The sequence below is a fragment of the Dunckerocampus dactyliophorus genome, chromosome 2 (genome assembly GCF_027744805.1).
Source record: "Dunckerocampus dactyliophorus isolate RoL2022-P2 chromosome 2, RoL_Ddac_1.1, whole genome shotgun sequence".
NCBI lineage: Eukaryota > Metazoa > Chordata > Actinopteri > Syngnathiformes > Syngnathidae > Dunckerocampus > Dunckerocampus dactyliophorus.
This window is the reverse complement of record NC_072820.1, coordinates 39,835,912-39,851,108: the sequence shown is the minus strand read 5'-3', so window position 1 is coordinate 39,851,108 and position 15,197 is coordinate 39,835,912. Positions and strand designations below refer to the sequence as shown.

The 15,197-nt window shown below is 41.0% G+C and overlaps 2 protein-coding genes across 3 annotated transcripts; one reads left to right on the top strand and one right to left on the bottom strand.

The window, feature by feature from the left end:
* Window positions 1–1,705: 1,705 nt before the first annotated feature.
* LOC129177013 (uncharacterized) lies at window positions 1,706–9,254 on the top strand. 2 transcript variants are annotated; one of them, XR_008569563.1, is made up of 2 exons: window positions 1,706–1,874; window positions 2,452–2,520. XR_008569563.1 is itself a non-coding variant. In XM_054767690.1 (2 exons), exon 2 carries the CDS (start codon window positions 3,074–3,076, stop codon window positions 8,471–8,473), a length of 5,400 nt encoding a protein of 1,799 aa, XP_054623665.1. In that variant the 5' UTR covers window positions 1,706–1,874; window positions 3,002–3,073; the 3' UTR covers window positions 8,474–9,254. The 2 variants fall into 2 exon arrangements, 1 of the variants encoding a protein (XP_054623665.1); XM_054767690.1 differs by lacking the exon at window positions 2,452–2,520 and adding an exon at window positions 3,002–9,254.
* Window positions 9,255–10,949: 1,695 nt separating this feature from the next.
* Window positions 10,950–12,639, bottom strand: LOC129177449 (bone morphogenetic protein 2-like). Its single transcript, XM_054768597.1, has 5 exons — window positions 12,339–12,639; window positions 12,029–12,168; window positions 11,730–11,846; window positions 11,474–11,654; window positions 10,950–11,377 (listed from the first exon to the last, which is right to left on the bottom strand). The coding sequence occupies exons 1-5, from the start codon at window positions 12,637–12,639 to the stop codon at window positions 10,971–10,973; spliced, it is 1,146 nt and encodes a 381-aa protein (XP_054624572.1). The 3' UTR covers window positions 10,950–10,970.
* Window positions 12,640–15,197: the final 2,558 nt, after the last annotated feature.

Genomic DNA, 15,197 nt, shown 5'->3' with positions numbered 1-15,197 from the left:
TGCTTTAGGCAGTTAAAAAAAAGTTAACTGTTTGTATTATTCAACATTTTTACGCAAATTTTTACACTTTTACTGCAAATGAATATCGGCTCCAGATATTGCAATATCGGCCTCCTTAAAGGGATAGTTCCGATTTTTAAAAATGAAGTTGTATGACATCCCCATCAGCATTGTAGTCCAATAACAGCAACTTACGCCCCACCTGGTCTCTTAAATCCAGTTCTGGTCACATTTGGCTTCTCAAAACAATATGCGTTCAAAAGATTAATACATTTGTATCGCAAAAATGCCTTCTCAAAAAACTCAAACCTCACAAAACGCTATTGTTTTGAGAAGCCAAACTCTTTACTTAATTGTCCCCAGCAACTAAGCGGATCTACGTTCTTCATCACAGAAATCTGAACTGGACTTAAGGGACCAAGTGGGGGGTAAGTCGCTGTTGATGGACTACAATGCTGCTGGGGATGTCATACAACTTCATGTCAAAAAATCCAAACTAGCCCTTTAATTACTAATAATCGGTATCGGTCCTGAAAAACCCATATTGGTCTATCTGTAGTTGTTGTAATAGTAGTCCTGCTCATTACTGACTGCTCATTTTCCGAGAATAAAGTCATAATATTACAAGAAAAAATTATTGAAATATAATTAATATAGTAGAAAAGAAGCAACTTTTAATAGAATCCAATTGTAATATTGTTGTAAGAAAACTTGGAATCTTACAGGAACAAAATTGTAATATCACAAATAAATTACAATTTTACAATAAGTAAGTTGTAAAATAAGGGGAAAACATCTCAATCGTGCAACAAAATATATATATAAACTATATAAAAATATAAATATTGTGTATATATATATATATATATTGTAATATTACAAGAAAATAATATTAAATTTGGATTCCTTTTTGTAATATTACAGGAATACAGTTACAATACTATGAAGGGTGTGGGAAATATATATTTTACACGAGCAATGTAGGGATATTGTGAGAAAAAAGTTTTACAGGACTAAATTTGTAATATCATAGAAAACAAATTACATTTTATAAGAATAAATTCAAACACTAAGAGAAAAAAATATCTACATTTTTCAAGAAAAAGGAAAAGCAATCATTATTTACAAGAATAAAGTGGAGCATTGACAGAAAATGTGTATTGTACAAGAATAAAGTATAAAAATAATAAAATAATACTACAAAAAAAAGATCATTTTAGAAAAGGTTAATGTAATTTTTCAATGAGAAAGTTATAATATTGTGAGAAAAAGAGGAACAGAATTTGGCAGGAATAAAGTTGTAATATTATAGAAACAAATAACATTGCCACAAGATTACAAACAAAAATCTAAATTTTTACAAAAATAAAGATGTAACATTTTTTTTCAGTGAAGGCCTCTCAGACATAGAGGCCTCTGTCCTAACTAATGTCATCTGTGTCATCGTCTAACAGTAGAGAGGAGGTCCGTGTAGGAGTCAGCCATGGCGTCCTGCTTGGTTTCAAAAATAACCAATGACAGTGTCCATTTCATCCTGTTTGGCCTGTCTCTTGCCCTGCTACTCGACACCTGCTGGTTATTTCAATATGAACAAGCTATGGCTGTGTCCATGTGTTCCAACTGCTCGCTTTGGCCACACCGACTCGAGTGTCTATTTTGGTAGATTCTCAACCCGCTATCAGGAGCCGGGGCCACATTGAGTGCATTTGAACATGGAACTGAAGGCTTGGCTCGCTTGGGAGTGGATTTCTCTTCATTTTTTGCTTTGAAAAAGAGTTTATTCTCAGGACGTGAATGTGAACTGGATTCTTGGATTCTGCTCCACCGCTTTTCAGATTGGACCCTAACATTCATCATGAAAAAAGACTGTCAAGGTGAGGGGGGGCATTGGGATCATGTGGGTGTGAATATCAGAGTATTCAGAGTATATAGAGATTAAATAAACTAAATAAACGTTGCTTTTTCCTACTCCTTTTCGTGTTGAATTGCGCAAAATGTAAACATGATGTATTTCAATGTAACTTTGTAAAGGATTTTCGAAATAAACTTAATTATCATTACTATTACGATTGATGTTCCATTACTAAAGCATGCACATATAAATGCAACTACTCAAGCGTACACATGTATACAGTGCAATTAAGCAGGCTGTATCTCATTCCTTGGGTATAAATACTCAAGCAGATGCTGGGAAAGTACCGTGGCTGCTTCCTGCTCTCAAGTTATGAGGGCACTTGTTGGTCACAAACTTAACAAGGACAGGCAAAAACATTTAAATAATAATAATGGATAAATTTGTATTGTTATTATTATTGTTACTTTTATCGTTACTCAACGGAATTGGTTATCACTGTGAAATATGAGTTCAATACAAAAGATGAGATTCAATTTCGCAAATAATAATGTGTGTCTCATGTGCAAATACGAATATCTTCCTTATCTGTACTTAAGGAAAGTTATGACTGTGTGACTACAGTTGAAGAGAGCAGTGCTATTCCATGGAGTGACCATCCTCTCAGGTCAGGACATATAAATGGGTTAATGAGCTATTCTAAGACCTCACCCAGATAGCTAAAGCAAGATACAGTAGAGCAGCTGCTGCTGAGGCACACAGCACTGAATGTGATGCTTTACTTCCTGTTTGGTGTGTACTTGCTGGCATGACTATTATTCTGCTTTTCCATGTTGACACCTGACATGTTGCAAGGAAGAGAGGGGCAAACGTTTTATATGCATGTTTAAAATATGCTTTGGACTGGAAAACTGGGCTTGACATGCTTCTCATAAAGTGAGCATCGTCTCATGACAGCATGCTTGGTGCTCAAAGACACCATACAGTGCCTTAAATAGACGAGTGCACGGTTTGAAGTGTGCATGGTATCAGCATTGCAGAAGCCTCTGTACATGTCATGTAAATACTACAAAGGTCACTGGTGCACCACTCCAAACCATGTGTTTTCTTGAAATAGTGACAGTTATTTTTTTCTTATTTTTTTCTCAGGGGACTCCAGACGCTGCTGCCACACTGTGCCTGATGTCAACCTGAGCTGGAAGAACAGCTGAAGGATCTTTGATGGCACAAACCAAGAAGAAAGCAGTTGACATAATTGGCTGTGTTGAAAAGAGACACTGGAGCCACCGAGCGGGCAACATGCTCCACCACCGCTTCCCTAACGGCTTTTCCGACCTGCTCATGGACGAGACCGACCGCGAGGTCAGCACGCTCACAGATAGAGCCTTCCGAAGTCTCTGCGTCGGAGATGATGCAGTTTACAACGACGACTTCCTGCACGGATACTCGCCTTTCTGCTGCCGTAAACCTCTGGCAGGGGAGCCGCTTAAAAAGGTTCATCAAAAAGAATCAAAAAAGCAAAGAAAGAATAAAAAAGAGAAAGAGAAGAACTTATCCAACATGTCATCTTTTCTTCAGGCATTAAGTGCCACAGAGGAGAGCTGTGAGGGCTTGCTAATCAAAAATGGTGGCATTGCAGACTCAAATGGGGAATCATGGGATAAATCTGCACTCCGCAGCATCCAAAGAGAACTATCAGAATTCTCCTCGGATTATCAAACTAATCTCACAAGTGGACAATATCAGAAACAATGTGGGTATGATTTATCAAACAAAACTGGCAAAGGTTCTCCTTTGTCTTCAGGAAAATCATCAAAGAGCAAACATGGGAAATCGACTATCAAGCTAAAGAAGCTGAATATCAAAAACTTTTTCCTTCACAGTGAGTTGAGCCCGTTCCAAACATGGAGAGGTATGAGGCAGTTCTCCTTTAGCCACAAGGACACGTCTATTCTCCCAGCTGATATAACACCAAAATGGTATGACCTGCCATTTTACAAGGAGTTAACACAGGCTCATATAAAAGAGCACACAGAGGAGATACTGAAAGAAGCAGGTGAAGCCGCTCCTCCTCCTCCTCCTCCAGTTGCTCCTAAACCTGTCAGCCCCTGTTCACCACCGAAAGTGCTGCCAAAGCCCACAGCTGTACAACCTCAGAAAAGGTGCTCTTCAGATGCAACGGATGGAAGTGCTGCTCCCTGGAGGCAGACTAAGGCTGCCCTTCCAATTAAGCAAGAGATGCCGCCTCAGGGGAAGAGTATGATGGCAAAAATAGACGAAAGTGATTTGTTGATGCAAAATGAGACAATGTCCTTAGAAGGGAAAGCAATTGAGGATGTCAGCCCTTTCACCTCAACTCCATTCAGCATCTGCCAGCTGATGACCCCCATCATTCCTTCCAGACAGCCAACAGAAACATCAGAAATCATCCAAGCTGTGGTTTCGCCTTCTGTGCTCGACCTTCCCCGCAGATCGCACTCTGAGGCTAAACTGACACCAGAACTTCCAGTGAAGCGGGACGGCTACAAATCTCTGGCCTCTAGCATCCTCTTCAACCTCAAAGACAACAGGAAGAGGGTTAAAAGTCGGTACAGTCCACCTAAATTCAAAACTGTGGACACTCCTGGAAGTGACACCAAATCTCCGCTATCAGATAGTCTCAAACCACAAAATAACTCCTCTGGTTTAAGCACTCCTGCTGTTTTAAAAGAAGGACAGGAGTCCAGCAGTCCAGTTTTAGAGTCTGTCACCGTCCCAACTCCTGCACTTACGAAGCCTGAAGCTGATCGGCCACAGTCTGATGATTATTTGTTATCAAATCTGCTACAAAGCAAAAAGGAGGCTTTCGGTAATCTTGGTGAGGAGAATCCAGGTTCTCTAATCATGCACTCGAAAAAGAACAAAAGCCGCATTGCTAAAATGCAAAACTATCCTTCCCTTAATTTATACAAAAAAATTAGCCCACCTGTTACCACTGATCAGTCAAATGAAATTTCACATCTGAATCCAAGTAAAGACATTTTCCAAAAAGATCTTTCACCAAATACTTCAAACAACAACCTTGGCCCCTCACGCATATGTTCACCAAATGCACTAAGTGAATCAAATGCAAAAGGAGCACCACTAAATGTATCGGACAAACCAAAAATGCCTGTGAAGTCTGTAAAAGACTTTGGAGAGGAGCGTATTAGTTGGGGGCAATCAATGAGCACCATGGATGTTATCAAAGCTGCAAGGGACGCCATTAATGCAACCAAAAATAAAGTGCAACTTGCAGCTCATTCTGAAACCACCAGTAAACCCGACGACAAAGAAACAAATGAGACATTTAAGTGCTCTAAAGTAGAAAATAATTCCATTGGAGGTGAAGCTGAACAAAATGTTATTATCATGAAAGATCCCCCACCAGTTCCCAAGAAAAACTTTACCCAGCCAGACATTCAAAAGAAAATACATGTCAGCGATAAACTTTCTAACGGCAATTTAGCTGAAACAAAAATAGATGAATCTGCCCAACAAGACAAGCTGAAGCACATATTCTCAGACAGGCTGAACAACTACATAAAATATCAGAGACACTCTGTAACAGATGAGCAACAGAGAGATGATGAAGGTGACGTGAACGTGAGAACAGAAAAGGACGCTGTGAGAGACAGTGAACATATCATTCATGACTTGCACGTGTTGAAAGAGCTAGAGAGAGCGCGGCTTTGCGATCGGGAGAACAAAGCAGGAGTTCCCAACAATATAGACGAGGAAGCCAGAGCTAAGAATGATTTGATCTCCAAGGAGTTGAGGAATATTAAGAAGGGAATGCTATCCATGAGAGGGAACACTTCGGCCAAGAGGGAAATATTTTCAAAAATACAGAAGCAACCGGATAAGCAGGAGGCTCTGGCGAGGATGGACGGTAACGTCATGATAAACAAAGCACTAATAAACAATAATTATGACAAAGCTAAAATGGCACTTGAAGAGATCATCTCGGATCGTCAGATGAGAAGGATTGTTACTGATGGAATTTATGGATCAAGGGTACAGCAAAGTAAAAACACGTTGAAAGAATCTGTTACAGAAGCTAAGGAGGACAAAAAAGAGGAAGCTCTTAGAGAAAGTTTGGGGAATCTACAAGACCATAAGCACATGAGACACATCCTCTCTCAGACTGAACTGAGACCTGGTCAGACACACAGATCAGGTGGCAGAGTGGCTTTACCTGGTATGGCGCTAAATTCATCCTTAAGATCAGACTTTAAGCATGCCCAACATAGAGTAAATGACAATTCTGAGAAGTCGGAGGATCTGAATACAAGGCAGTTGTCTGGCGAAACCACTGTGATTCATGAAACCAAAGGGATAGAAACACCCACTGTTCCTCCTCGGAACAAAAAAGGAGGCAATAGAAGACTTGGAAGCAGGATCAATGGCATCGTAGAAGAGGATCCCCATACAAATGAAACAAAAGAGGATGTACAGAAAAACACAAAAGACACTTTGCCAAACAGCTCTAATGAAGAGACGAGCGATGCGAATATGGCATCTGATGCAGTACCTCCCAAGCACCAACTCAATGAAAGAAGCTATTCTTTGTTATCAGAGTTTAAAACAGATATGGAGACAGATAACCCAAGGGAAGCCTCAAGCAGCACTGTTGAGACCTCTTTAAAACTTGATAACATAACCACACCCACTGATGTCCTTGAGAAAAATTACAATATGGATGCAGAGGCCAACTCCAGGACTATGATATCCCCTGAATTGCTTGTGAATGGCGTTAGTGTCGATGACCACACTAGCATGTCTTCCAAATCCTCTTATTTCTCCGTGGAGAGTCCACCACACAAAAATACTGAGCTGAACCTTTACCACTCTCTGGAGAACTTGAATGAAGTAGGCTTTGAGGACAGAGAGGAGCATGTTCTTAGGCACATTAAAAAGGATTCCGAGGGTCCAGAAAGGGAATATTACTCCTTTGGTGAGGTTGAGGGTGAAGAAGACATAGAGATCCATAAGGAAAGCAACTCAAGTACCACTGATGGTCCTGTCTTATCTCAAGATGAATCTATTCTAACACCAGTGTCACCGTGCGACACTTTCTCTCCAACTTTGGGTATCCCTGCGTTGTTTAAAATCAAAGACAACACTTTCAGCAATAAGTCAAAGAAGTCTGTACAGCCCTGGCCTACAAGGAGTCTTCTGAATAAAGAAAAGGAAGAGGAGGACTTGCATCTATTAAATGAAAACCCGGAACTCCCATCTGCTAATGAAACAGCTTCCAGTGGATCAGTTGCAGAAGCCGTTAAACCTAAAGAGACTTTATTGAATGTTTCACCACCTCCTATTCTGCAAAAAGAGAAGGACCATGGTGGAGGGTTGTCAGCTGCCCCAAAGGAGAAAGTGATGAGTGCAATGTCTGAAGTTATGGACAGTCTAACAACACCACAAGTCAACGTATCGAAGGTTCCTAGCGAACGCTCTGCGTCCACCTGCAGTGGTAATGACAGCCAGTTGGGATTGCCCAAACCTCCTGCTGTCTTACCCAAATCTGAACGGGCCGTCCTCAAAGCCATGAAGCTGACAAACCGACGGATGAAGAAGGAAGAGGTCCACAAGTCGACTGGGAAACACAAAACGGACAGACGCAAGAGTGACAAATCTGAGGTGAAGAGCAGTGAGAAAAAACATCACAGGGAAGGTGATAGAAAAGTTGTGCCTGATGATGAACATTCACACAAAAAAACAGCCAAGACGAGAAACCACAACTTGGTGGAAAGCAACCACGTCAATTATGACGCTCTCCTTGCATCGGAACAACAAGGCCGTAGTAGACAAATTCAAGATAAACCAGAACAAAGACACTATAGTGGCATCAGTAAAGTTCCTGTCTACAAAGCACATGTTGACGAGAGACCTGCACTGAACACTCGCTCGCAAAGCTCTGACAGATACTTAGGGAATAGAGTGGACCGCAGGCGTAGCGCTGACATGTCATTCAACGAGAGAATTGACCTGAGAAGTACGCGCATTGAGAGATCCATCATGGATGAGTTCCAGCAGAGAGGCCGAGCCAGAGAGAAGGCGAGCAGAGAGAAACCGCTACGAAGGAGCCACAGCATCGACGTGCCACCTCCGCCACCGACCTTCTCACGCCAGTCAAGTCACACCAGCCAACTCTCTCGTCAGTCCAGCATTGAGCACGCCATTGTCACACAGGCCTTCCCCATGACCCAGCGGAAGCTCCTCCAGGATCCTGATTCAGGACAGTATTATTTTGTGGACATGCCAGTACAAGTCAAAACCAAAACCTTCTTTGATCCTGAAACAGGAAGCTATGTGCAGCTGCCAGTCCAGCCACCAGATGGTGCTGTTCTTCAGGCATCACAGATGGAAGTGCTGTCTCCGCCACTGGTTGTTTACCATAGCTTTGTCCCAGTGCCTCTGTCTCCTATGGCCCAGAACATCCAAGTGCCTCATGTGGAGAAAGAAGAGCTGAGACACTTAGACATGTCCAGGCAAATCCACTGCAAGGATGGACATCCGTATTTGGAGCCTGTCTACGGGCAACATGAACACATGCTAGGCGACTTCCTCGGCACTGAGGAGGTGGACTGTCCAAGTTGATAGGGATGAATTTGAAAGGTAACAACTACTGTTGTTTGCTTTTACACATCATTATGTTTGTTTCACTGGATTAACCTTATTCAAGCAGTCAGTATTATTTGTTTATGGATTTGAGGTGAGCAATTGGATTTATCCTTAATTGCCTTTATTGAACTTACATTTGACATGTTGAGATGTCCAGTGCCAGTGCCGAGCAGAAATAGGAGGGTATGCACCTGGCTTTGAAACTAAGCCAAAAGCCATCATCAACAACATTTGACTTATTCTACACAAAATAACACAAATACAGTCATACTACAAATACTGATAAATACCTCCTTAATTTACTTGCTTTTTATCCCGAATGACTTGAATGTATACTGAAAAGAGATGAACTTGAATGAGTTGTAAGATTTATATCAAACAATGTGCATTTTTTTTTTTTGGAAAGGGATGTGAATAATCCATTATAGAGAAAATATAGAATGTAAATGTGGAGTATTTATTATAAATGCTATGAGATTGTGTTGTTGAAGTATGGCAGTGATTGGTGGTAGTATCCTCTACAGTTTGCATTTTTAAGCGTTTAGTTTTATTTGCAGCAAAGTTTTCAATCATTTTAAGATAGCGTCAGAGCTTCATAAGGCAAACTGCGTTGAATTTACCTGGATGTCATCGTTTTGCATGCTGTCAAAGATGTCACAGACTGAGCTAGAATTTGTGCAATTTGTTAAGTTTTCAAACAAGTGCGCAACACAAATGTGACATGACTTTGTGAAACGATTTGTTGCATCGGTGTGTTTTTTTTAAATGTAGGGTAAACCAGAGCTGAATTGTGTATGTGATCCATTCCAATAAAAAACAACACAGCAGTATTGTCAATGTTTTGCTTAAATGTATTATTTAATAAAGGCCAATATATTAAGTTAAATTAAGTTACTGTAAAAATGGAAAAAAAAACGTATATAATATTCCTGATTTGTATTTCTTTACTATACTGTATATACTATATATGCTATACTACATTGCGTATATTTACTAGAAGTAGTGGGTCACCAAAATTCGATAGCTATGGTGCCAATTGGTAGTTAGATTATGTAAAGACAGAAGATGACATAGCCAAGCCGCATGGATAGTTCATTGCGGGCCACATCGCAGTTACGGCAGCCCTCAAAGGGCCACTTGTAACTGTCAATATATCCATCCATCCATCCATTTTATATACCGTTTCTCCTCTTTAGGTTCGCGGGGGTATGCTGGAGCCTATCCCAGCTGACATCGGGCGACAGGCGGGGTACACCCTGGACTGGTCACCAGCCAATCGCAGGGCACATATAGACAAACAACCATTCACACTCACATTACTGTCAATATATATGAATATAAATATGAATATAACCTCATGATATAATTACACAATTGCCCATGCATTTGATTATCGTATTTTTATTAACAAATTAATGGATAGCTCGCTTTGAAATGAGAAGTGAGGTGAGAATGTCAAGGTGACAAGCAGACATTCAAGTATTTATTTTTGATAACAACAAAATGCTTGGAATATCTTGTTGCATGATGGGATATTAAAGTTTAGAAGAACTGCACGCAGTACAATTTTTCAGTCAAAATGAAAGAACACATACATTTAGAAGTTATAACGTGAAGTGCATTATTGACACAGACTATTCCCAGGCTTTCGTGGGCCATATAAAATTACCGTATGTAGCGAGCCACATCTGGTCCTCAGGCCTTGAGTTTGACACCTGTGGTGTACAGGGATTTTTTTTATCTGCTAGTGTAATCCTAGAAAGTCAATTATAGCTATAAATTAAAATATTTAGTATAAGATTTTCAACCTTTAAAAATGTTTTTTATTATCTTTTTTTTCTAATATAAAACAAAAATGACTGAAACAAGAAGTTGTGTTATTTAAATGTAATACCTATGCTGCCATCTACTGGTGAACTTGAGTCAAGACAAAATTTGTATTAGCAAGCCTGATGGAGGAGTAGCAAGGGTGGAGTGAAAAATCCATCTAAAACAGAGCTGCAGTCATCAAAAGGGAATGTTTTAACGCCCTTGCTGTCCACACCTGCAAACTTACATTCTTAGTTGTTAAAATCCAGATACGAAATGCTTTTGCTGAATTGCACACTTCCACAGTCACGTCACTGTTATTGTGCATCATGTTTAATCAATAATGCACATAATGCATTTTATTTTACAGCAAAATAAATATAGTTCTTATTGGTTGTGAAATAATTGTGCTTTTATGCAAGAAGGGTGAGGTCATAGACCAAAAATCACTCTATGTTATAGGGTTGCCAGAGGATCACAGCACTTACTGATTGCTCCTATGCTGTGCTCCTATGCTGCTCACAGCCACTAGGGGTCATGTTTGCATGATATCTAGGAACTACCATGATCTACTGACTTAACGTTAGGTATGTGTTGTTTTTTCTCTCCAAATAATACCATTTTTAGACCTCTCTCCCACCCATTGTCTCATTGTTGTGAGCCGTCAGTGACAACCACAGCTCAGCGCCACCATGTCGTCATACTGCTTCAACACAACGTTCTCCTCGTCATCGAAATATAGCAAACTGATGGACTGGAGTCTGTCTGGCACGCAGCACGGTGCGTCCACTTCGTCAGTGGACAGCTTCAGAGCGTGCATGATTGAGCGCACCGTAGCATGGTTGGTGGCTCGGAGATTACCCCCGAGTGGGAATGGGCAGGAGCCCTTGCAGTGGTAAGCGTTGTATCCCCTCGGGGAGATGATCCACCCTGACCAGCCGATCTCCTCAAAGTCCACGAATAGGGAGACACGCTGGCAGGACTGGGAATAGCTGCTGCGGGGTAAAGGTGGGGCGCCACGTCGCCTCCGAGTGGGGTGGTCAGGTGCAGCTGCTGCAGTATGGGCTGGTTCTGGAGCAGAGAATGATCAGTGTGGGTGTGAGACTATCATCAATACAGTTTACAAGCATCTTTAACGCACAACCCATTCATTTTTCTCCGTCTTACCAAGGTATGACTGATTTGATGCTCCTGTCCTCCCATCATCAGAGAATATAACCAAGTAGGCATTATTGTCTGTTGGCTGCTTGGATGGAGAAACCACCGTTACCATCCAGGTCCCAGATGGTAGCGTGGTCACCACCAGCATACCGTTGTTCTCTTGGCTGTTGTGGATCCACTTGGCCACCTAAAAAGCCAAAGCAGACCAGTTAATTTAATGGGATTTATCAGCGGACTTTATTTGAATAAAAGTAAAGCTTACCGTTTGTGTGACATTAAAGATTTCCCATCCTTGCGTGTAAAGAGGAACCAGTCTGGAGGTGATCAGGTTACCTCTCCAAGGTTTCACTTGGCTATCCAGCACCTCATAAAGATCCACCTGAAGGGGTGCAAGACGCTGTTATGCATCTTATTTACATTCAAAATAATGTATAACTTTAAATGGATGATAGTAAATGTCCCCAATGTAGCCCGGCGAACAATGATGTTAAATATTAAGAAGACATACTGTGTAAAACTGTGTGTCCACTGCATAAAGAATACTGACAAAATATATTTGACCTTATAGAAATGGGACCTGTATGACTTTCCAAGGGAAAACTTCTGTTTCCTTCTAAACCAACGGAACTCGGCTTTTATCATCCTCTCCTCTCTTCCGAATGAAGAGAGGTTGAAAAAGTGAAATCTCTCACCAGAATGACCTGAAACACAAAGCATATGATGAGTAAAAGTATACGTAATAGTTGATTAATTGTACTTTATTAAAAAGTATGATAATTACACACACACGCAGTGCGCACCCCAGCTTGTCTTGCGTAACGACGCATATGGAAACCCAATTACGCATAAAGTGCAGTGACGTGTCACCAACCTTTATTTTCTAAACTCCGCACTACATTTCCTTCCAGAATTTCCTTCTGACTTTTGGATGTCCCGTCCGATAGGGTCAAGGCGTTAAAAAGATCCAACATAAACTGAGGCGCCTTCTTGTGCGGCGCCACAGCTGCGCCTCGGAGTAGGTCCTTCAAATTGAACAAGGTGCCGAGCTTCTCCGTCAACTTCCTGGTGGGCTCCAAGCCTGCCCGCGTCGCTACCGGGCCGGCCAGCAGCACCGTGGCGCACCTCAGCTGGAGGACTAGGACGAGCCAGACTCGCAGAGCCTCACTTGACATACTGGCTTGCAGAGCGGACTGAGCTGGACACCCGCGGCGCTGTGCGTGATAAGGAGTCCTTCTGGACTTGATGAGAGTGTTCAGCTAACACCAGGGCATGATTGGGCACTGATTGATGATTTGGGAGACGGGGGGGGGGGGTTACAAAGGAAAGGTGATAATTGCCCGAAAGTCAGCCGAGGAGATCTACATGAAAATAAATAAAAGAACAAGTGTTAGTGTGGCTGTTAAAACAATGTAATGTTAGACATTTGTTATATTTTACTCAATATTATATTCCTATAACAAGTACTGTAGTGTTTATATACTAAATAATGTCGTTCAGCCAGTCGAGGCAGGGGGCCACCCCACTACTGTATGTTGATTCACTTTCTTATCTCCAGCCTTATATAGTACTGTTTGCCCCTTTCCTGATTTCTTATTTTTTTGCATGTTTGTCACATGTAAATGTTTCAGATCATCAAACAAATTTAAATATTAGTCAATGACAACACAACTGAAAACTGGAAAAAAAAATCCAAACCTACATGGCCCTGTGTGAAAACGTAACTTAACTGAGATTAATTGAGATCTATCCGCCTGCAAAAGGTTATAAAGTCATTTATAAAGCTTTGGGACTCCAGTGAATCACAGTGAGAGGCGTTATCTGCAAATGGTGAAAACATGGAACAGTGGTGAACCTTCCCAGGAGTGGCTGGCCAACCAAAATTACCCCAAGAGCACAGCGAGGACTCATCCAAGAGGTTACAAAAGACCCCACAACAACATCCAAATGACTGCAGGCCTCACTTGCCTCAGTTAAGGTCAGCGTTCATGACTCCACTACAAAAAAAGACATTGGGTAAAAATGTTGAACTTTTTGGAAGGTGTGTGTCCCATTACATCTGCCGTAAAAGTAACACCGCATTTCAGAAAAAAACATCATACCAACAGTAAAATATGGTGGTGGTAGTGTGATGGTCTGGGGCTGTTTTGCTGCTTCAGGACCTGGAAGACTTGCAGTGATAAATGGAACCATGAATTTTGCTTTCTACAAAAAAAATCTTGAAGGAGAATGTCCGGCATCGCTTTGTGACCTCAAGCTGAAACGGACTTGGGTTCTGCAGCAGGACAATGATCCAAAACACACCAGCAAGTCCACCTCCGAATGGCTGAAGAAAAACAAAACTTTGCAGTGGCCTAGTCAAAGTCCTGACCTGAATCCTATTAAGACGCTGTGGCCTGAGCTTAAAAAGGCGCTTCATGCTGGAAAACCCTCCAATGTGGCTGAATTACAACAATTCTGCCAAGATGAGTGGGCCAAAATTCCTCCACAGCGCTGCAAGAGACTCATTGCAAGTTATTGCTAACACTTGGTTGCAGTTGTTGCTGCTAAGGGTGCCCCAACCAGTTATTAAGTTTAGGGGGCAATCACTTTTTCACACAGGGCAATGTAGCTTTGGATTTTATTCTCCCTTAATCGTGAAAAGTTTCATTCAAAAACTGCATTTTGTGTTCATTTGTGTTGTCATTGACTAATATGGAAATTTGTTTGATGGGATTAAATGTGATGAACATGCAAAAAAATAAGAAATCAGGAAAGTACCAAACACTGTCACACCACTGTATACACACATATTATTTAATTGTATGTTAGTATACATAATGATACATTACTGTATGTTAGTATACATATATATCATACATACATCTTTTATATTAGAGAGCTAGAAGAATAACAATAAGATTAAACAAATTTATTATTGTCTCAACATTTTTTATTTTATAAAATATAGAAAATGTATTTTTAAGTAAATAGTTCTGATATATAACATAGAGGCCAATCCTGGATATATAAAGACAAAATAAAATATAACTATGTAATATATAATAAAAGTGAGTCACTTTAAATGTATACATGTAACCAACAATTGTAATTAAAAATGTGAACTCAAAACTGGCATTCAGTTTGTAACGCATTTTGATATCGCATGATAGAGTGTATGTTATCATGACTTGGCATATACTGTAGTTGTATTTTTACTACACCCCTTCAAGAGTTGTATTTTACATCAAGGGTGTCAACGGTTCAAGCAAAGTAAAGTTTCTCCATCATCATTTCTTTTTTCCCTCGCCATCTGTCTGTTATCAGTGTGAAGCCAGTTGCAAGAAAGCAAACGAAGAGCAGGAGCCATGACGCACATGACGCGCATTGTTAACGTGCCCCAAACACGGACACGAACACACACACACACCGGTCATCTTGTCCCCAACGACCCTGTCCCTCCCTGCTCGTCCCAGGTTTGTTTGGACAGTGACTAAGCATGACGCTCATAACCCCCCCATCCCCGCTTTGGATTAATCCAAGATGATCTGCAATCAATCAGCTAGAACAAAAGGGATCAAATTCTCAAGATGATCATGTTGATCAATAACTTTGTCTCTTTGGGCTTTTGCCAAACTGATCACAAAGGAATGATGATCCCTTCATTTGGGGGGGGCCCATTACTCATAAGTAGCCCCCCCATATTGAATAGGCCTTCTCTTATCACTATCCTTGGTCATGCTGTCAGATAACG

Excerpts from the sequence above, each read along its gene's own strand:
- LOC129177449 (XM_054768597.1), bottom strand. The coding sequence starts at position 12,639 with ATGTCAAGTGAGGCTCTGCGAGTCTGGCTCGTCCTAGTCCTCCAGCTG. Across the intron at positions 12,169-12,338 it reads GCGGAGTTTAGAAAATAAAG|GTCATTCTGGTGAGAGATTT; the intron begins GTTGGTGACACG and ends TTTGTGTTTCAG. Across the intron at positions 11,378-11,473 it reads ATCAAATCAGTCATACCTTG|AACCAGCCCATACTGCAGCA; the intron begins GTAAGACGGAGA and ends TCTCTGCTCCAG.
- LOC129177013 (XM_054767690.1), top strand. The coding sequence starts at position 3,074 with ATGGCACAAACCAAGAAGAAAGCAGTTGACATAATTGGCTGTGTTGAA.